General features: G+C 42.9%; 1 protein-coding gene across 7 annotated transcripts; it reads right to left on the reverse strand.

Moving 5' to 3' along the window:
* Positions 1-1,869: 1,869 nt before the first annotated feature.
* Positions 1,870-20,943, reverse strand: DSN1 (DSN1 component of MIS12 kinetochore complex). Of its 7 annotated transcripts, none has more exons than XM_004322838.4 (11): positions 20,799-20,943; positions 19,043-19,085; positions 18,491-18,817; positions 16,111-16,184; positions 15,392-15,464; positions 13,471-13,558; positions 9,483-9,542; positions 9,008-9,082; positions 7,332-7,479; positions 6,374-6,461; positions 1,870-5,792 (listed from the first exon to the last, which is right to left on the reverse strand). In XM_004322838.4, exons 2-11 carry the CDS (start codon positions 19,068-19,070, stop codon positions 5,689-5,691), a joined length of 1,065 nt encoding a protein of 354 aa, XP_004322886.1. In that variant the 5' UTR covers positions 19,071-19,085; positions 20,799-20,943; the 3' UTR covers positions 1,870-5,688. The 7 variants fall into 7 exon arrangements, with proteins under 7 accessions (XP_004322886.1, XP_019806367.1, XP_019806368.1 ...); XM_019950808.3 differs by having other exon boundaries at positions 20,652-20,935; XM_019950809.3 differs by having other exon boundaries at positions 18,491-18,868; positions 20,652-20,933.
* Positions 20,944-22,892: the final 1,949 nt, after the last annotated feature.

A 22,892-nucleotide genomic window follows, 5' to 3' on the forward strand; every position in this document is an offset into this window, starting at 1 on the left:
ATATGTAACAATATCTTGTTACCTGCTATCTTGCAGATACTGAAACCCCCACCAGGTGGGAGAAATCAACTGTATGCTGCCCACAAGCGTGCAGACCCCAGACTGGTTGGAACCAGAAGGTTGATGATGCTGACTCCCACTTACCTCACCACCAACTACTTAGAAGATTGTCCACGAGCTGATCACGCCCTCCTTGAACCATTACTATAAAACTTCTCACTACCCCCTCCAGGTTGAGATACACAGTTTTGAGGGCATTAGCCCACTGTGGCCCTTTGCCTGGAAAAGCAATAAAGCTATTTTCTACTTCACCCAAAACTCTGTCTCTGAGAATTAATTTGGTGTCAGGGTACGGAGGCTGGATTCAGCTTCAGAAGCTGTTGCCACATTTCCAGCAGAGTTGAAGAGAAAGGATACCACCCAAAGCAAGTCTTCATGTGATGAAACTGGGCTTTTCTGGAAGAAGGTGCCCAATAGAACCGAAAACCATCTGGGAGTTCTGGTTTTTTTTTTAAGTATGAGCCACCCATTCTCCTTGTTTGGCCCTTGCAATAAAACTTTCTCTGCTCCAAACTCGGACGTTTGGCTTTGTTTGGCCTTATTGTGTGTCAGGCACACAAACTTGCATTCGGCAACAAATCTACCTTCATAGAAGTGCAAAGGAGGCACCAGGTCATAAAACATGGAAGAACAGATTAACTCTGTTACTATTGGCAACACTGCAGGGCATATGTTAAAGGGAGGAGTTGTATACAGAATGAAGCATCCACAATCTCTCAGAAACAAAACTAGGAATTATCTGCCCATAGTCTGACAACATAATCAGGTGAAAGTTATCTTGTTTATGAACTGGTTCCACCAATGCTTCTTTCCAGAAGTGAAAAACATTTGGAAAAGGAAGGGTTGGAATTTAAAATCCTATTACTAATAGACAATGCACCTGGCCATCCTGAATCTGCTATGAAAATGAAAATGTCAAAGTTGTATTTTTACTTCAAATACAACCTCATTGCTTCAGCCACTTGACAAGGCGTCACTTGGTTTTTCAGGGCCACGTACACCTGCCTGATATTTGATCACATTTAGTCAGCAATGAACGCAGACTTTCATCTGGACATAAAGCAGTGCTGGAAATCATTCGCTATTGCCAACACAACACATTCATCAAAGCTGCTGTGAAGGAATTAAAACCAGAAACTGTAAATGCCTGCTGGTAGAACTTATGAAGTCGTGAATGATTTTAAAGTTTACTGAGGCTCGATGGAGAAGTTAGGAAACTCATTCACGTAGCAAGACAAGTTGGTGGAGAAGAATTTGCCGACATGCTTGATGAAGAAGTGGAAGAACATACTGAAGGCCACCGAGAAGTGTTAACAAGTGAGTTATTGGAAGAACTTGTGGAGTCATCTACAGAGGAAGAGGAAGGTGAAGAACCTGAAGCAGAATCAGCAATGTGGACATTACTGAAACTTGCCAAGGTGTTTCGAATTTCACAATCAATTTCAAAATTATGGAATATGATCCTCAGGTGAAAAGAAGCACTGTAGCCATTCGTGATCACCAAAGGGTTACAAACTCTGCAGCAACACTGTGATGAGTTAAAGAGAAAGCAACTCCAATCACAATGTTCTTCCAAAAGCTTTCAGCAAAGAACCCTTCAACTATCTATTGTGGATCCCCAACCATCAACGTCATCTGCTCCTGACGTCCAACCATTGACATCATCATGGCTTCATGATCCTCCTTCTGATGTATGGTCAGGTCAATAGTAGCCTAATGCTATGTCACTTCATCACATAGGGATTGTATCACCTCATACCATCTGTGAGAAGGGTGAGTACAAGACAATACAACATTTTGAGAGTGAGACCACATTCACTTAAATTTTATTACAGGGGACTTCCCTGGCAGTCCAGTGGTTAAGAATCCACACTTTCAATGCAGGGGGTACAGGTTCGATCCCTGGTTGGGGAACTAGGATCCCACATGCCACATGGTGCAGTCAAAAAATTTTTTGAATTAAAAAAATTTTTTTTATTACAGTATATTGTTATGATTGTTCTGTCTTGTCATTGTTGCCGTTAATCTCTTAATGTGCCTAATTTATAAATTAACTTTATTGTAGGTGTGTATATATAGGAAAAAACTTAGCACATATCGGGTTTGGTACTGTCTGCAGTTTCAGGCATCCACTGGGGTCCTGGAACGTATCCCCCTTGGTTAAGGGGGCAGTACTGTAGTTTTCTTGCTGTGGAGTCTCCCTGGAGAACCTCAAACTAGAACTGCTCAGAGGGAGGGGAGTTGAGCGCTGTGTCTGGCTGGCTTCTCCCATTCTGCCGAGTTGCATCCTTAGGAAGCCCCTAAGAGCTCTTTACAGCAGCAGGCCCCAACCTTTTAGGTACCAGGGACCGGTTTCATTGAAGACAATTTTTTCCATGGACGGTGGGGGGCTGGGGGGTGAGGATGGTTCAGGCGGTACTGGTCCACAGCCTGTGGGTTAGGGACCCCTGCTTTACAAGGCACAGCATCCTCCTTTGACGTGGGCCCTGAGAGGTACCCAAGGTCACATGGCACCTAGCACAGGGTTTGGCATGAGGAAAGGGCTTAGTAAGTTTTTGGTGAATGGACCAGTAACTTAAGAACTAGATATAGGACAGGGAACTCTACGCAATACTCTGTAATGACCTATATAGGAAAAGAATCTAAAAAAGTGTATATATGTATATGTATAACTGATTCACTGTGCTGTACAGCAGAAACTAACACAACATTGTAAATCAACTCTACTCCAATAAAAGTTAAAAAAAACAAACTAGAATCCAAGACAGGGCTCCTAATTCCTAGTCCTCCACTGTATCACCTCTACTACAGCCACCAGCCACACCATCTCCTTTTTAGAGTGCAACATGAGAAATGGAATTTTTTTCCCCCAGAATGATTACATTAAGCTTAATTACACCCAAATTTAAAAAACACCAAAATGTACAGGACATACTCCCTTCCTTGAAAGAGCTTATAATGTGATCTATTATTTCTTTAGTGTTAAGTATCACTGACTAAAAGCAAGATATTCTCTTAACTAAAGTAGGGCAAACGGAAGAATATTACCAAACATCTAAAGGGCTGCAACTGTCTATAGTATTCATCAAGTGCAATTCCTGAACCAAATTTGGGGAGAGGGAAAACTAATACTGAGCACAGCCTTTTATTATGATTTGTGTTTATTTGTTAACATTTACTGAGTGCCACATGGGGTCTAGTTGACCCTCCACTCCTGTATATATGTTCTTGGTTAGATTATTAAGCCCCTCCATGCCTGAGTTCCTCATCTATAATGACAGAAATAGAAGTTATCTTATAAAGTTGTGGTCTATATGTGTATAGAATACTCAGAGCTTATTAAATATTCTTTTTCTGTGCTCTATCTTGCATAGCTGTTGAAGACACAAAAACATACTTCCTATCCTTGGGCTTAAACAAATTCTTATCAACAAAAGATGTAATACAATGCAGTAGATAAAATGGGGCTGGGGAGGTACAATCACCTTTGGAGAGAGGTGATCTCTCCCCATTTCACAGAAAGGAAATTGAGGATAAGGATGAAGATTCACTCCAAATTCTACACTCTTTCCACTATACTATTCTGCTTCTGAGAGTAGGCAATTCACACCACTCCTCTGATTCTTAAAAGCTTTCCTCGGGTCTGTCCAGTTTCCCTTCTTGCTCTACTCTGGACAGTATTATCTACTCTTAAGGCTTTAATAACTGGGTATCAGTAACTTCCAAATTTTATTTCTAGTCCAGGTTTTCCTACCCAGTTTTCCACCTGTATATCCAACAGTTCTAGTTGACATGTTTGGCATCCCAAACTGAACTGCAAGCTTTCCCATCTCATTATCTGCTCTATTACCCACCCCCTCCATCATATTCATACCACTGTTCTAAACTTACATTATTTAATCTAACCCTTATAGCATCCCTGTGATATAGATTCTATCATTCCCCCAGTCTTACAAATAAGAGGTTAAATAACTTTTTCTCAGTCAGTTAATACGTGGCAGTTAGGCGTTTGTAACACGTAGGTGACATGCCTGCTATGTTCCAGACACTGTGGACGACTCCCCACTCATCCATTGCCAACTCCCAGCACAGGTTGTCATTCCCCACCTGATGACTACAATAGCCCAACTGGTCTCTCACACCCACACATACTTGCTTCTGTCTGTTCTCCAAACAGCAACTGGAGTGATTTTTTTTGGCTGCTGCCGTGTGGCGTGCAAAATCTTAATTCCCTGACCAGGGACTGAACCCACGCCCCCTGCAGTGGAAGTGCAGAGTCTTAACCACTGGACCACCAGGGAAGTCCCTGATCTTTTAAAAATAAAGCTCTGACCCTTTCTCTCTCTCTCTCAAAACCTTCCAATGACTTTCGATTATCTTTGTCTCACGTGGCTCTTACACTTTTCTCTCTCCCCTCAGACCTTTGTAAATGCTGCTCCTTTTCCCTCAAATAACTGCCCTATTTAACTCCTTTCTCCTTCCCAAGTTAACTAAAACATCACTTCTGTGGAAAAGGGCTCTCTTCTTGTTCCGTGTCTTCTTGTTCCCTTGTCCCCACTAGACTGTGAGCATCATGAAAGGAGGTCCCAGGTCTGTTTTTGTTCTTTGCCCTCTTCCCAGTTCCTGCAACTGTGTGTGGCATACAGCAGGGGCTCTGCAAATCTATGAAAGAATAAGGAATGCAGGTCAAAGCAAGGAGATATCACCTCTCACTAACTGGTGCTTAGTTGAAGGCTTAAGACTTAGGATAATGACTGGGTATTTACGTGAAATGGATTTTGTCCTAATAGGAGGATCAGAGAATAAGAGACACTAACAATAAATTAGCTGGTGTTTTACTGGTAGTTAATGCTGAGGCGTATCTCCACACTACGGTTCACTTCCAGATCCTGGCAAAGAATCCTATTTTCTGCTGAGCCTTCCCTGCCTTTTCATTTTTTTATACACTCAAAATATACACAGAGACAAGGGAAAGCTTTTAAGTATGCGCAATCTTATACTGCAGATTATTAACAAATACGGAGAACGATGAAAAGGGGTACTTAACCCCTTCTTGCCATGAATCCAGGATTTAGGATGTCGACTCAATATTAAAAGCTAAAGCACACTACAGACATCAGGATACAGAGAATGCGTGGAACCTCCTTCAATCTGGACATGTTGTGATGTGATTTATGTATCCACACGATGCTAGCAATGCTCACAACTCCTCTACCTAAAATCACCTTCGAAGCCACACTAGGCATCAGTCTCATTCCCTTTACAACCAGAACGACCCCTAAAATGTTTGTTGGATTCGGCCCTGAATGACTTCGCGTTGTTTCAAAACCTGAAAAACATCTTCACAAAGGACGTTTAAAAGAATGGGCCACTAGTTCTGAAGGTCATTCCAAAGCAGAAGTCTCAAGCATTTTGGACATTCTTGGAAAAAGTTTCTATATGACATTCTTTCAGATGCATAAATTCCATCATTTTAAGAAAAAAATCGAAGTGCTTTATAGTCAGCCAGTTATCTTCAAAGGCAACGGCAGATGTCACAGCTTAGCCCGTTGTGCAGTTGCCGTGCACTGGGGCACTCTTCCTGTTTCTCTCCTCTGGAGCGTCCTGTGGCAGAAAAGCTGCATAAGGTCACTGACAAGATTTAGAGCAACGTGTGCTAGGTTGCTTCCGCAGCTGAAGCTTGAGCAGTTTTCGAGCTGGTGAAGGATCTAATTGTTGCGTGCTTCTCTTCCCTGCAGAGAAAAGGAGCCACAAAATAAACTTCAATTGAATTCAAATACCATTTATTGAAAACTTACTGTGTGGACACTGTGCCAGACACACAGAAGGGCATTCCAACAACAAATGAGAGCATGTGCCCTCTACGAGACGGCAGTCTGGTAGGAAAGCCAGCTGCAACTACAACCACAATACCATCCAATGAATAATGAAATGAAGGTATGTATAGCACATAATTTAGGGCTGGAGGTGGTCAGGAAAAGTGACGGATAAGTAACGTCAGTGTCACTTAGTGGATTCTTGAAGAATGAAAAGGGAAAAAAGGAATGGGTATTTCGTAAGTCTTGGATTTACCCAAACAACACAGTTTGTGGAGATTTAATCCTCAGTCTCCTGTGCTTCTGTGGAATTTACATCTACAAATTTCCCATCAACTTTGAGTACCCACAACGTAATAGTTATTGTGAGGGGAAAAGAAACCCCACCAGATATAGGCCTTACCCTCTGAGACCATATGTTTTGAAGGGCGGTGTGTATCCGAAGGGCTATGAGACATAAAACAGTACAAGCTCTGGTCCCCTTAAGACAGGCTTACCGAGCTGTACTGACACCTTCTGGAGGCACTGGGTACTTTCCTCCATAAAGGCGTGCAGCTGCTTCATGGATCCTTGCAGTTCGTCCATCTGCAGACAAAAGACAGCTGTCAGTTGTAAGGGTCCAGGCGTCTTTGAGGCTCCTCAAACATGTCAGGTGAGCTCCTGCTCAGCTTTGCTTTTGCTGTTCTTTCAACCTGGAATGCTTATGCCAGACTTCCCCACTCCACTCTTCTCCACACCGCTCCATGCCCCAGCAGGCTGACCTGCACAACCTCCAACAAGATCCCATGTCCTCTGGTTTCTGGGTGGGCTTGGCCAAGAGGGAGCCAAGTGCGAGGGAGCTGAATGAGGTCAGCGTATTTTACCCAGGCCTGCTTCCAGAAGGGTCATCTCGAGTTAGCTGTGTCTCTCAACTGAACGTCATGGCTCTCTCAAAGCATCCCACTCACTATATGACTCCCTGCCAGGTGCCACAGTAACTGTTCCTCCCTCCAGCCGACAGGTAATAGCTCAGCTGCCTCTAAGCCCCAGATTACTTTTGGTTTCCTGAAACCCACACTTTTGTACTTAGCCCCTCTGTAAACAGACCCTCCTTGAATTATCCTATATCAAATGCCATGTGCTTCCTGTTAATACTTGGGTTGATAACATTACTATTCTCCAAAATGTCCTCATGGATCATTCCTCATTTCTTTCAAGTCTTATTAAAGTAGAACCTTAGCAGGACCTTCAACCCCTCTATATAGCAACCTACAGCCCTCCTTCCACCTGATTTATTAACACTTATCACCATGTATTCGTTTCTTCTCTTCCATTGTCTCTCCATGTTTCCCCAAGGTAGAGCTGAATATACTCTTATCTCATCTAATTACGCATATTCTCCACGTCTTTTAATTTCCAAGGATGACAAGGTAGCAAAGCTGGATAACTCAACAAAAGAAACATGACTCAACTTACCACCAACTCCATACAATCAAAGACTTTATTCTGGCTCTGTAATATTTTCTGGTAGTCAGGCTTTGTATTAAGGACTTCACTCTGGGAAGACCCAAGATATGCTGTAGGTTCCACTTCAACTTCAGTATTTTTGGTTTCAGTTGATCCTCTAAACACAAAACAAAAGAGCTTTCAAATAATTTTACTATCATTTTCTGGGGAAAACAGTAAAGATTACCCAGGGAAAAAACCTCCTAGAAGGCTTTATTAACCTCAATCAATATTCTTACACCCTGTACTGAAAGTACAGGCTCTCTAACTAACAGGAGATTCTGAGATCATTATCCAATATTAATATTTTTATACCCCTGGACTCCAGGAAATGCTAGAAGGTTAGCTGACTCCACCTAACAGTAAGGTCCATTTACAAAAAGGACTACACTTGGGGTAAAGCCAAAGCCTGCTATCCTGAAGTCAACGTCTATAATCTTTTACCAAAGAGATGCTGGCCCACTTCAATTATCTAAAGTAACTGAATATAGGGAATTCCCTCGAGGTCCAGTGGTTAGGCCTCCCGGCTTTCATGGCCGAGGGTGTGGGTTTGATCCCTGGCTGGGGAACTAAGATCTTGCAAGCTGCACGGTGTGTGGCCAAAAAACCCCAACCACAAACTGAATATACTGGACAGTTCACGAAAACTGATGATGACGCTTTAGCAACAGCTACTACAAGGTACTGAGCGCTTACTGGGTGCCAGACACAGCTAAGCACTTTCCATTCAACCTTATTTAACCCTCATAATAACCCAACGAGGTATGAACTAATATTATCCCCATTTTCAAATGAGGCACTTCAGATTGCCCAAGGTCACAGAAGTAAGGAGTAGTCAGGATTTGAATAGAGACAGTCTGCTTCCAGAAGCATTCTTCTTAACTATTAAGCTATGCCCCATCAAAAGTTTTTATTCTGAAACTGCCATCTTATACATTATCTATCTTCATAAATGGAACATTTAAAGGGTGAAGAAAGTAACTAATAACCATCAATGCTGAGATTGGGGGCATTTCTCCAACTGTGTTCCTCAAAGCACGTCTCTAAGAGGCCGCTTCTGCAATTACTATTTTGGCTAATGTTTTATAGTTCCATTTCTAGCTAAGATTCTGTTTGGGAAAAAAGCTTAAAATCACTGGTTTGGATGGTAAAATGAAATCAAAATCTAGCACTTACCCATTTTCTTATGCCTTCAAGACCCAGACAAAGATCCTCTCTCTCCTACACCTCATCTTCCATTACCCATTTCATGTCTGTATCTCCATGAAGGCCTGGCCAGGGTTCTCTCCCATACATGCAGCTCAAAGGCCATGTGCTCATTGATGTCCCTTGATACTGTTCTTGGCCCAGCCCCAGGTTGCCAGGTACAGGCCAGAAATGTGCCTGTCTCCCCCAGGATGTGGAATGGCAGCCAAGGACACAGAACAGAGGCAATTCTGTTCTTTGACTGAAAATAGTGACAACTCTTCCTTTCCTTCCCCCTCACTCTGCATTTACAAAGTGCTAATATACACGTTACAGAGATCTGATGAGTTGATTGACCTCTAAGAATGGATTCATCGTTCAATTTGTGCTAAGAGAACTGAAATCAATTCAAATCAAATTCCACAAGGTAAAAGCTTCCTATTTCCTGTCACAGATCTAACCTGGATATGATCTCTTCAGCCTCCTCCTGGTAGCGCAGCAAGAGCTGATCCCAACTCTGACGTTCTAAAGAAAACCTATAGGAACAGAAAAAAATTCAGTTAATTTTTGATCATCTCACTCTGAATCACTCAGGGCAACAATAAGTGTATTAGGTGTCTACTCTGGTCCTAAGATATGAATAAAAAGGTCATAAAAGGATGAGAAAGCATGACCAATTCAGAGGCTATTAATTTAATCAAATCAAACATGAGTTCTTAATAGCAAATCCACATCTTTAGTCTCTAGACTCCATTCTATGAAACTGGCCATCAGTACAGCCCATAAAATCCCAGTGTGCAGCTGTCTAACTTCCAGTGGGGATACACTAGTATTGACACACTGAAAAGGATGTTTACTATTCCTTTTTCCCAGGTTTAGTTATTTTCCCCAGATGGATTTAGATTTTCCAACAAAGGTTCACTCATTTTCACTTACTTTGTTATATATTCCTTCATCTCAGCCACTGATGTTTCCAGAGACAAATCTGGTGCTCTTCTAGGATACAGACAGGATGATGAGATTAACACAAACCTTCCAAGAGCACGTGCTATGGACACCTTACATAATTTTAATGGCAATAAAACATGTTCAGAATTTATCTTTCTTTAAAAAAAAAAAACTTTTCTGAAGATTTAAATTTATTTATTTATTAAAAAAGTTATCTTTAATTTATTTTTTTTTGGCTGCATTGGGTCTTCCTTACTGCATGCAGGCTTTCTCTAGTAGTGCTGAGCAAGGGCTTTGTTGTGGTGTGTGGGCTTCTCATTGCGGTGGCTTCTCTTGCTGCACAGCACGGGCTCTAGGCACGTGGGCTCAGTAGTTGTGGCACACGGGCTCTAGAGCACAGGCTCAGTAGTTGTGGTGCACGAGCTTAGTTGCTCCGCGGCGTGTGGGATCTTCCTGGACCAGGGCTAGAACCCGTGTCCCCTGCATTGGCAGGCGGATTCTTTTTTTTTTTTTTTTTTGCGGTACGCGGGACTCTCATTGTTGTGGCCTCTCCCGTTGCAGAGCACAGGCTCCGGATGCACAGGCTCAGCGGCCATGGCTCACAGGCCCAGCCACTCTGCGGCATGTGGGATCTTCCTGGACCGGGGCACGAACCCGTGTCCCCTGCATCGGCAGGAGGACTCTCAACCACTGCGCCACCAGGGAAGCCCGGCAGGCGGATTCTTAACCACTGTGCCACTAGGGAAGTCCCAGAATTTATCTTTCAACAAATATTTATTCTTGGGCTCTATTTCACTTTTGCACCAGGTAACAGCTTTCTCAGTGGGTCTCTTCATCATCTATTTCTCTCACCAATTCTAATTCGCACACAGCCAGATTAACCTTTCTTAAAATATTCCTTTAATTTTTTTCCTTGCTTAAAAATTCTGTGACCCTCCACTGCATTCAGAAGAAAACCCAAAACTCCTTAACCTGGCACTTAAGGTTCTCTTAAGGTTCTGGCTCTGTCCAGCTCATTAACTTTGATTCCTATTACCCTTTATCTATTCGGTCTCATATAGTGCCATTCAGCATCAAACATCTGAGGGTTTCAATCTCCAAAGTTCTGTTCACGCCGTTTTTTAGCCTCTTCCCTTCCCACTAATCAAAACCTTAATATCTTTTAAGAACCAACAATACTTTTCCATATAACCATCTTGTCTTCCCACTTAAACTGAAGCTACTGGTTGGATATGTTTTACTTAAACCAATGCCTCGGCTCTGTAGGGCCATCAATCCTAAAGGAAAAGCAGGAGGCATTGAAAATGCCAAAATTTTGCAGATGTACTTGGTACTCTACCTGGCAAAAGCAAATCAGTTGTGTCACCGTTCGTGTTTTCCTACCAAGGCCTGTGAGAAACAGCCTCTATGACCTCTGGCTGACATGCAGCAGCCTGTGGCTTAAATATACTGCATTAAGTTATGGGGATATAAACCTTATTGCTGTTTCATTACCACGCAGAGGTCGAATATGAGCTAAAGAATAGCATCCTATATTAATCTTCCAACGACTGGTTGTGGGCAACCCAAGCGATTGTATTATAGTTTAATTAATGGAATAAGAAGGGAATAAATAGCTTCAGTGCTGCCTGACAAATGTAATTCTCTCATGGTAAGATACGCACAGTGAAAAACAATAAAGGAGTGCTGATGGAAAAAAAATATATATATACTGTATTAAAAGAGAAGCTATGTTGAACTAAAGTATTTTTCATTTCCTGAATAGTAATGTTAATTCTAAGGATCCATAGAAAGGTAGACCTTTGTGAAGTCAAAAGTGTAAGCCCAAGTTACATGATGTGTTACAGGCTGTGGGTAGAGGGGTGGGTGCTGCCCCTGAAGAGGAACAACCAGTTTGGGGGTGCGACCGCAAAATTTCTCCTAATATTCTTGCTTGCCAACAACTAAAGAACATAAATTTATCTCCAACTTGCATGGCTAGTGAAGATCTGAAGAGCACTTTTCCTCTCAGCTTTCCATGGCTGGCTCCTTCTCACCATCCAGGTCTTATAGGTCTCAGTGCAAAGGTCAAATCACTAGAGGGCTTCTCTGAACACTCTAGCTAAAGGTGCCCACCCCTCAAGTCACTCTCATATTTACTGACTTCTTAGATTATCACTATCTGAAATCATTATTTTCTATGTATTTGTTTGACTGTCTCTCCTATTACAATGTATATGAAGAGAGATCTTGTTTGATTATTTACCACTATTTATCTCCACTTCTAGAAGAGCCTGGTACATAGGAGATGCTAGATGAACGTTTGTTGAGTGCATGAACAACTGTCTAATTAAAATAAAAAGTTTTATTTCTCCAAGGAAGACATACAGATGGCCAACAGGCACATGAAAAGATGCTCAACATCGCTAATTATTAGAGAAATGCAAATCAAAACTACAATGAAGTATCACCTCATACCCATCAGAATGGCCATCATTAAAAAGTCTACAGGGAGTTCCCTGGTCTCCTAGTGGTTAGGATTCCAGATTTTCACTGCCGTGGCCTGGGTTCAATTCCTGGTTGGGGAACTGAGATCTCACAAGCCGCGTGGTGAGAAAAAAAAGTCTACAAATAATAAATGCTGTGGAAAAAGGGGAACCCTCCTAACACTGTTGGTGGGAATGTAAGTTGGTGCAGCTACTATGCAGAACAGTATGGAAGTTCCTTAGAAAACTAAAAATAGAATTACCATATGATCCAGCAACCCCACTCCTGGGCATATGTCCAGAAAAGATGAAAACTCTAATTCAAATAGATACATGCATCCCAATGTTCATAGCAGTATTATACAATAGCCAAGACATGGAACCAACCTAAGTGTCCATCGACAGATGAATAAAGATGTGGCATATGTGTATACACACACACACACACACACACACACACACACACACAATGCAGTATTACTCAGCCATAAAAAATAATGAAATAATGCTATTTGCAGCAACATGGATGGACCCAGAGATTATCATACTAAGTAAGTCAGACAAAGAAAGACAAATTCCATATGATATCACTTATATATGGAAACTAAAATACAACACAAATGACTTATTTACAGAACAGAAACAGACTCACAGACAGAAAACAAACTTATGGGGGACTCCCCTGGTGGTCCATTGGTAAAGAATCCGCCTTACAATGCAGGGGACGCGGGTTTGATCCCTGTCAGCGAACTAAGATTCCACATGCCGCAGGGCAACTAAGCCCACGCACCACAACTACTGAGCCTGCACGCCCTGGAGCCTGTGCACCACAACTAGAGAAGAGAAAACCTGCACAATTAGAGAGAAACCCACACGCGGCAATGAAAGATCCTGCATGCCTCAACGAAGATCCTGCGTGCTGCAACTAAGACCCAACGCAGCCAAAAATAAATAAAAATAAATAAATAATAAATGTAAAAATCTTTAAAAAAGAAAAAATAAAACAAACTTATGGTTACCAAAGGGGAAAGGGGGTGGGGAGAGATAAATTAGGAGTTTGGGATTAGCAGATACAAACTAGTGTATATAAAATAGATAAACAACAAGGTCCTACTGTATAGCACAGGGAACTACATTCAATATCCTGTAATAAACCATAATGGAAAAGAATATATGTATATGTAACTGAATCACTTTGCTGTACACCAGAAACTAATACAACATTGTAAATCAACTATATTTTAATTAAAAAGTTTTTAGGGACTTCCCTGGTGGTCCAGTGGCTAAGACTCTGCAACCCCAATGAAGGGGGCCCAGGTTCGATCCCTGGTCAGGGAACTAGATCCCGCATGCCGCAACGAAGATCCACACACGGCAACAAAGATCCCGCGTGCCGCAACTAAGACCCAGTGTGGCCAAATAAATAAATATTAAAAAAAATTTTTTTTAAATAAATAAATAGAAAGTCCTAATTCAATTATAATTTTGGACAGAAGAGGAATTGCTCTTACCCTTCTGAATCTTCAAAACATTTTTGTAGAGTTCCATCACTTTCCAGTCTGTCTGCAAAATGTTTCAATTCTTCAGAAAGAGAAGATGCTAGAGAGAATAGAATAAAATTTTATGTTATAAAATAAAGAGAATACAAATTTTCACAGTGAGCTGCTGACAAAGATATAACGTACTTAATGTGGTCCCAGCTCTACGGTCCCCTGTTACATTCTCACTCATTTAAAAAAGTGGTAAAAATATGCAGGAAGATTTTATCTTTTCTCTTTGGATAGGTATAGATAAAATGAAAGACAACTCCTCTTTATAACATTTATAATAGTGTTTTTTACACTTGACTGGTGAAAAAAGCAGTTAAAAAGATGTATCTGGGGCTTCCCTTGTGGCGCAGCGGTTGAGAGTCCGCCTGCCGATGCAGGGGACACGGGTTTGTGCCCCAGTCCGGGAAGATCCCACATGCCGCGGAGCGGCTGGGCCCGTGAGCCATGGCCGCTGGGCCTGCGCGTCCGGAGCCTGTGCTCCGCAACGGGAGAGGCCACAACAGTGAGAGGCCCGCGTACCGCAAAAAAAAAAAAAAAAAAGAAAGATGTATCTGCATGGACATTTCATTCTTTTCAAGCGATTTGATCTGCTGGCACTGGGTGGAAGAACATTACAGAAGTCAGGCAATGGGCAAGAGTGTAATGAGAAATGTTGGAGACAAATAAAGAATTATGGGCATAAGGTAAAAACAGGTCTCTGCTTAAATTTGGAAGAGTTCACAATTAAATTCAGGTGAGGAATGCAGAGGGGGAAAGATAGGTTAAAACAGCTATCAAAATAACCTGGGCATATCTACTTTAATTATGGTGATAGTGCAGTTCTGAGATAAATAGCTTTAACTGGCAAGTAAGTCTGAGTTCATGTATTTTCTAGGTCTTTTAAGTGGGTAACACTGAGTATTTCTGACCTGGATGATTGTGTAATGACACTGTAAGGAGAATAGCTACTTTCTGGAAAGCTGAAAACTGATTCCAGGAAAGAATATTTGTAACTTACATCACAAACAGCTAATTTCCTTAATATATAAAGAGTTCCTACAAAATCAATACAAAAGAGCCAATATCCCAATTTTTAAAAGTGAACAAAGGATATGGACAGACAATACACAGAAAATAAAGCACAAATGGCTCTCCTCTAAAAATATGAAAAAATTATTATCCTCTTCAAAAGAAAAAGAAAAGATTAAAAGTACAAAAAAATACCTTTTATCACCAATTAAATAGTAAAAAATCTAAACTTTTAGTTACAGTATAATTACACTAGTTAATTTCCAATCTAGAAATTTATCTTACTTTTACTTGAATATGTGCCAAAAGGTTTGTATAAAAAGGTATTCATTATCCATTCATTGCAACAGTAGAAGACTGAAAACAACTCTAAAAGTCCATCAGTAAAAAACTGGTTAAATCAAATATGGTACATTTATAAAATGGAGTATCATGGAGCTACTAAAATGTCAAGATGGCTCTATAAGTGTGATATAGAATTATCTGCAAGATAAATTAAGTTAAAAAAAACACAAGGTAAAGAACAGTGTAGAGTGGTTTACTCATTTGATTTCAATGGATAAATGTTTAGAAATGCGATAAATCTTTCTGCGAGGATACACAAGAAGCTGGTGACTGCAGTTGCCTCTGGGAGGAAAGAACTGTGATTGGGGTCACGGTGGAAGAGAGGCTCACTTTCTTCACTTTTGGACCTTCTGAACTTCATAAACATATACTCTTATTTTTTTAATGCAACTCCCCAAAAAAGGAGGGGAGCTGGTTTTGTGAGGCAGCAGTTCCTGTAAATGGGGATCTTGAGAATGGGGCTTCAATTGACCTTCATAGAAGGTACAGACCAAGGTCAAAGCTCACTTGTCTAGTCTTAGTAACTTACCTTTGGCTCTAAAATTTTCAAGACTGAAGCCCTCAGTGCCCCTTAGGAAAGGTTCAAGTTTCTGAACAGAGAACTAAATAAAGAAAAGCATTTTCAGTACAACCAAGATTTCCCAGGCCAGTCCCGAGTTCATGTAATTTTATGATGTTTAATAAATGTGAGTAAACATGATTTAATTCTACACCTAAGATTTTTCATATAAACAAAACAAAATGAGAAAATCAAAAGGTAAGGGAAAAACTCTTTGTTGCCTAGACTATATGATTTGATTTTTGATTCAGGAAAAACAATGCTCATTTAATTCACACAAATGACTTGCTTATCTAAACTGATGTGATCACCAGTCAGCCATATAACACCAACTTAGAATGCAGTCAGACCTCAAATGACTGCTTAAACTTAGATTTGACCTCCACTCACTGTAAATTCCCATCATTTGCTGCCAGTGAGCAAAATATACTAGATCGGGGAAATCTGACTGTTAAGTGCTCAGCGACAGCAGCACCGATGGGACTGGTAGAGCCTAGTCCAGAGACAGATCAGCTCCTGGGATTAAAGCTGGCTTTTAAATTAATCCCACTAGAGAGAAATATCTTTTACCCTTTACCGATAAATCACACAGGATTTGATCTCTCTTTGGGGATGTCACAGTTAACAGTTTAAAAAAAAAAAAGAAAAGAAAAGAAAAAGAAAGCACTTCCCAATCGTGAGACTCTCACCTGGAAACTGGAAAGCAGGAGACAGCCCAGCCGTTTGCTTTCTGCTATGTTGACACTGATGGATCTGCAGAGCTCTAACATAAAATATCACCGCATTGAAGGAGATGGATACTTACACAGTTAGCAAAGTAAAAAAAACTGAAAAATTCCCTCCCCCTTGATGCAGTCCAACTTAAGAAAACCCAAGCAGCCTTCTCTAATTAAAGGGAGAATTCATATATAGTCACATCTAATTTGTTCAAGATCACCAAAGAATGACATTTACCCATTTGTGCATCCTAACTTTGAAAAGTTATAAGAACCTTTTATGTACTACATTAAAATCTTGTCTTGATAAACAACGTAGAAAGTAAAAAAAAATTTAACTCCTTTTATGTTTTATATTCACCATTTGAAGAAAGGAGGTGGGATTATTTCAGTATTTCTATGACAGGCACTGCAGTGTGCTTTAAATACTGTCTTGGGACTTCCCTGGCAGTCCAGTGGCTAAAGACTCCGTGCTCCCAGTGAAGGGGGCACGGGTTTGATCCCTGGTCGGGGAAGTAAGATCCCACGTGCTGTGTGGAGCAGCCATGAATGAATGAATGAATGAATGCATACATACACTGTCTTAAGAATCTTCTTATAAACTATGAGCTCCATTTTACGGATGGGGAAATTGAAGCTCAGAGGGGATATAACTTGTTTGAAGCCGAGACTGGTGGAGCCAGAATTCAACCCCAAGTCCATCACCAAAACCTGTTTTCCCACTAATACCATGCTGCCTCTCCTTAATGACCTAATGATACATTAATAGTAATTTGTTGAACACCTGCTATCTAAAAGGCATTTTATTAAATGCTATACACACCTCATTAAAACTTGAGGCAAGTATCTTATCTGGGTGAATCTTTTTTTATTTTTTTCCCCACACTGCCCGGCATGTGGGATCTTCCAAGACCAGGGATCAAACCACTGCCCCCTGCAGTGGAAGCACGGAGTCTTAACCACTGGACCGCCAGGGAAGTCCCAAGTATCTTATCAACTCCATTTGACAAAGGTTAGGTAATAGGTAACTTGCTCAAGGTCACACAGTGAGTCAGCCAGAACTGAACGGGCATTTTACATAATTATGCCACTGAATCCTCAAACAACTAGAAGACATAGATACTGTTTTTTCGATTATGTTCATTTAAAAACATCAACTATTATACAGCAAAGGAAATTTGCTTTGAGAATTGGGAGAGATACATGTCTTTTTGCCCTCCAGCTTCAGCTGGCTGTGTTTTTAAAGTTCTTTTGTGCCCTCTCTTGATTACTTCTCCTTGCTTTTAGTCATGAAAAACTGGATACCTTCTGCCTATAACCAAAGAAACTTGGCAAGTGGCTGGTAGTGACCAGGAGATAACAAATCTTATTATGCATCAGTAATTTTCTATTACACAGAACTTTAGGCCCACATGCTCTGGAACAGAGATGCAGGTTAGGGCAATCTTAGGAAACTGAAGCTTCTTGGCACGTCCATGGAGTAAAGTGCATGTGCCTAATTGTGGTGGCAATTTTCTGATATGCTACATGGCTGTTTTTACCCAGAATTCCTTCTAAACATGAGACCATCTGGAAGTGAGGTGATGTCTTTAAAATAATCACCACAGCTTAACACTTGAACTATTTCTTTACCATGTGCCAAGTACTGTGCTATATATCAACTCGTTTAATTCTCACACAACCCCGTAAAATAGGTATTATTTCATCCTGTTTACTGATGAGGACCGTAAGGCAAAGGAGGTTAAGGGACCTGCTCAAGGTCACACAGCTAGTAAGGTCTTCCTGAAATGTGTTACTTTCCATATTAAATCTTGTACTTCAATGCTTACTGAGATGCTATTATTATAAATTCATACAAAATCACATTCAAATACAGCATGTCTAAAAAACTAGGTTTTTACCCTAGATATTTTTATGTGTCCTTCCCTCTGAGATATTTTCAGTTATAAAGCCTAAAATCAGGTAGCGACCTATCCACCTTCTGTTCTGCTTAAGGATATGAGGCCGAAAGCCACAGGAAGAAATCTTTACTTCTAGCAAAGGCGAATGTTGAACATTCACTTAGCAGAGGTGAGTGTTGAACAACCATAAATCAGATTTTCTGTTCATGGTATAGATTACAGTGGGTAGCTAATAACATGATATCAATAGCAATGATACTGAATACTTACTAGGTGTTTGACATCAGTACTTATAATCTTAGGATACTCCTACAGATGAGGAAACTGAAGCTCAGAGAGATTTGCTCAGTCACATAGCTAGTAAGCAGCAAAGTCAAGTCTATCTGTCTCCCATACCTCACTGCCTCTTATCTGAGCTGGAACTCCATTGTCTTATGTACATGGCACCCCACCTGTGATGCCCTGATGAAAGGGAGGCAGTGACTTCCGCCGGTTCGTTTCTTTCATACTTGCTCGCCGCCAGGATTGCCTCCTGTCTTGATGACGGGCACACTGTTCTTTGGGGGACAAATAAAGGGACCTGGATTGAAGTCCTTCCTGGTGGCTGGGATCACAACTTTCCCCCTTTTTAGGGCTAGAGCCAAGGTGAATCTGTTTCTTTGAAACGCCTTCAGTCATCTCCAGGGAGGTGGACGAATTACCACACGCTTCCGCAGGGTTGGGATCTGATTCCAATTGATGATCATGAGTCTTAGATGCCACTGGTTCCTCTTCTAGCACTTGTTATAAAAAAGTCAAAATACAGAATCAATCCCATCACAGCTAAGTATCTGTGCAAAAAAGTGGAAAAAGGAAATGTATGCCCCAGATCATGGAAACACTGAGGAAGCATCTTTGCAAATACGTGAGTAAGTGCTTTCAAGTCCACCAGGAGCCAGGAAAGTATTTAGGTAAAGCTCAGGAACCTGAACCCAAGAGGTACTGAATGTCACTACAGTACTCACCTTCTACAGTCTCTGATCTAGAAGTCATCCTGGGTGGAGAACCCTGAAAACAGGAAAAGGAGGTGATCTGTTCTCCACATTTCAGTCCCAGTCTTGCCGGGGATTTACTACCCCAGAATCGGCCTTGTGCTTTCTAATCTCTTTGAACTGCCCCTCTTTGCCCCATGAAATTCTACCTGCCTGAGAAGGCCCAGTCCAACCCCGCCTCACCCACCTCCTCCAGAGAACATCTGCACAGCTCATCACCCCCTGTTCTCAATTTCTACAGAATTCATCTCTAGAAATACTCACCTTAACATGTAGCCCATCTCATTTCCCAATTATTTTGTGTTTAACAAGTGTCTAAGTGCATAATTCAGTTGATGGCATTATGATCTACATGGTCTTCAAAACATGAAAAAATCACATTATCCTTGATTAATTCTAAGATCCAAAGGCCTGTTCATTCTACTTCCAACAGTCTCTACAACTCTTCCCCGTTTCCGGTTATCGATTTAGTTCAGATCTCATAATTTCTACCACTCTCCCCCACCTCCCTCAAGAATCTAACAGTCTCTCCACTAGTTTTTCCTACATGCAGCATTGCTCCTCTCCAATCCATTCTTATTTATTTTATTTATTTTACTTTTGGCCGCGCCGTTTGTGGGATCTTAGTTCCCCCGCCAGGGACTGAACCCTGGCCCTCACAGTGACAGCACGGAGTCCTAACCATCGGACCGCTGGGGAATTCCCTCCAATCCATTCTTTAGACAGCAGCAGAGATTCCTCCAGTGTACTCAACACCTTCCAGAAGCTAGTCCTAACTAGTACCCATTCCTGCTTTCTCCTGCCACTCCCATTCCATGCACCACTTTTGACTCTTTGCACACATTGCCTGTAAAGCTTATTCATCCTTCCCAATCGAGCTCAAGTGTGAAGCTTTCACACCACTTCTCTTTGACAGAGTTGGCTGCTCCGCTCCACCCCTAGGTCTCCCTAGCACTGGCTGTAAAGTCCGTTTACATGTCTGCCTCCCCGGCCAGACTGTATTTCTAGAGCCTGTTACAGACAACTAACGGATTGGAAAAGGGCAGGGACATGACTGAGGCATCTCTACATCGTCTATGCTTCCCCCACCCCCATCCCCAATAGAAATCGGTGCGTTGCGGGGTGCTTAGTAAAGAGAAATGAATATATGCGACGGGACAACATGGCAAAGATAACAGAACAACGAGGGGTAGGTCGAGGATCTACATCGCCCCAGTAACGACTGTATCACTCAGATGAAAGCCTGGATAATAGCAGCAATCACTGTCGCCCGCTAAGCGCTTATTACATGCCAGGACCTGTGTGTGTATGCAAACAATTTACTTGCATCACTATCCCGTTTAATCCTTTCCACAGCTCTGTAAGTACCATCATCAATTCCACGTTGCAGATAGAACTGAGGTTCAGAGGGGCAAAAGCCTGGCCCAAACTTGTTGTGCGGCCAGCCTGGAGCACAGGCGAAATTCCAACCCCGGCCTGAGACCCACCCCCAGCCTTCAACCACTGTTCTGGAGTTTAGACCGCTGGCTCGGCAAACAGGCCCCGACCGAGAGGCGCAGCCCGGCCTCGGGTCTCCTCTTACCCGCAGGTGGCTGCAGCGCCCCCCTAGTCCCCGCTGTCGGGGGTGACGACGGGTTGGGTCTGGGCTGGGCCGAGGTGTCCGGCCCCAAAGAGGATGGTGCGCGGGTAAGCGGGGCGGCGTACAGGGAGAGGTCTGCGACTTCCTAACCTCAGAGCGACGCCCGTCCAGCCCTAAGCCTCCGTCCCCGAAAAACGAGGCCGCAGGCCACTCTCCGCGGCCCCGGAGACCTCCGCACGCCCTGCGCCAAAGCGTCTGCTCCTTCCGGGTCTGGGCCCGTTTGGCGATCCGCCGCCCGCGCCAGCCCCGCCTCCGGTGAAACTCCCGCCAGCCGAGGGCGCATGCGCCGGCGGCGGCCTCCACGGCTCGCGCAAGCGCACACGCAGAACGCCGGCTTCACTCAAGGTGCATGCGCAAACTGGTGTTCAAGACTCTTGTTGCCCCGCCCGCTTTGTCCAAGTTCTTTCCAGCCCAGACTTTGCCATGTTACACCTCCTCAGCTACGCCACGCCCAGGGAGTCACTAACTGGGTCCCATCACACCAGCGTATCCTTTGCGCCCAGTATGCCTAGAGCCTTTCTAAGAGGGGGAACAGAGGTCCAGGGAGGTACTTGCCAAAGGAATACAGGGCATTAGCGGGTGCGCAGTGATACCTGCTCCGTCGCTAGGCCGTGGTCACCCCTCCTTTTATCTTCTTAACGCTGAAAATGTGGACCATGACTCTCACACTTTTTCCGGTCCTTTTGTAGCACGTATTCTCCCTTTGTGGTCCCTTCTATACTTGGCAAAGTTCAAGATCTCTCCTTTGTAAACTCACTGCAGGCCAGCCCCTCCCCAAACTGCTTGCCTCTCCTCTCGTCATCCCCCATTGCTTCTACTCCTTTGCTCAAGCCATTCCCTCTGCCTGGGAAGCCCTTCAAGCCTTTTGTTCTTGGCAAAATTCTCCGATTTTAAGCCTCAGCTGAGGATTCATCTCTCTCAGAGCCTTCTCTGAGGCCCCAGGCTGAAAAGCAGATCCCCCTTCTGTGCTCCCAGAAGCCCAACCTGTGCCTGGTCCACTATCCCTTGCTGGCTTGGGGGCTCCCAGATAGCAGACTGCTGTTTCAGCACCCAGCATGATGCCATCAGAATGTCCCCTTGCATGTGCAGTCCTTTGGGATCTGAAACCTCCAAGTGCTGAATTACAAGCAGTCCACAGAAACTGAAAGAAGGGTCGGTGAGCAGCAGCTGGTACGTGACTGTGGTCATCCTTCTATAGCAGCTGTGGTCCTTGGAAAAGTTTTCTGGTGGTAGGCAGAAATCTGCCTTCCTGAAATGTCCACCATGTGGTTCCAGCATGTTGGCTACCAACAGACATCTGAAAGCAGAGGTTTGCTCTTTATTCCTTGAATATCACTTTCTAGAGCCCCGTTACTTCTCTGCTCACCCTGCTCCTTCAACTACTACTCGCTTGTCAATATCCCAAGAACAGAACACAGCCAGAACTGGCCCTCCTGGGGCACAGTGGGTCTACTGCTTCATGGAATCCAGACCCAGTACATCCTCTATGTCCCTTCTCTGCTTTCAGTTCTTATGTGGCTCCCTACTGTCCACAGGATGTGGACACCCCTTCCCTCTTAAGGCCCTCTGTGATCTGACCCAGCCTCTTTCATCACGCCAGTGACTTCTTTCCGTTCCCCAGTTCTGCTCTTCTTTCTCCTAGGCTTTCACACATGCCGTTCCCTCCACCTGGGACATGTCCTTTCCGTCTCCTGCCTACGACACACCACCATCTCCTTCATCTGGTCCTCTCAAGCTTAGGTATCAGTTCAGATGTCCCTCTGCAGCCTTTGCTGATTCCTCCCAGCTCCCTGAGCACCCTGGGCTCCCCCTGGCCATTGACATTTGCTTTCCTGTTTTTCAGGTCCATATATTGTTATCCTCAATGCCTAGCACAGGCCTGGCTATTGTTAGGCCCTCAAAAAAGAAGAGATCTGTATAATTTTCATGTGGTTGCTGGCTTCCAAGATGGCCCCTAATGTTCCCCACTTCCTGGTCTTCATACCCTTGTATAATCCTCTCCCACAAGGAATAGGGCTAATCTGTATAAGCAATAAGATACTGCAGAAATGACAGTGTATGATTTTCAAGGCTTAGTCATAAAAGACATTGTAGCTTCTACCCTCTTTTTCCATATATCACTTGCTCTGGGGGAAGCCAGCTGCCATGTTGTGAGGATGCTCAAGCAGCCACATGGAGAGGGCC

This window comes from Tursiops truncatus, chromosome 15 (genome assembly GCF_011762595.2).
Source record: "Tursiops truncatus isolate mTurTru1 chromosome 15, mTurTru1.mat.Y, whole genome shotgun sequence".
Taxonomy (NCBI): domain Eukaryota; kingdom Metazoa; phylum Chordata; class Mammalia; order Artiodactyla; family Delphinidae; genus Tursiops; species Tursiops truncatus.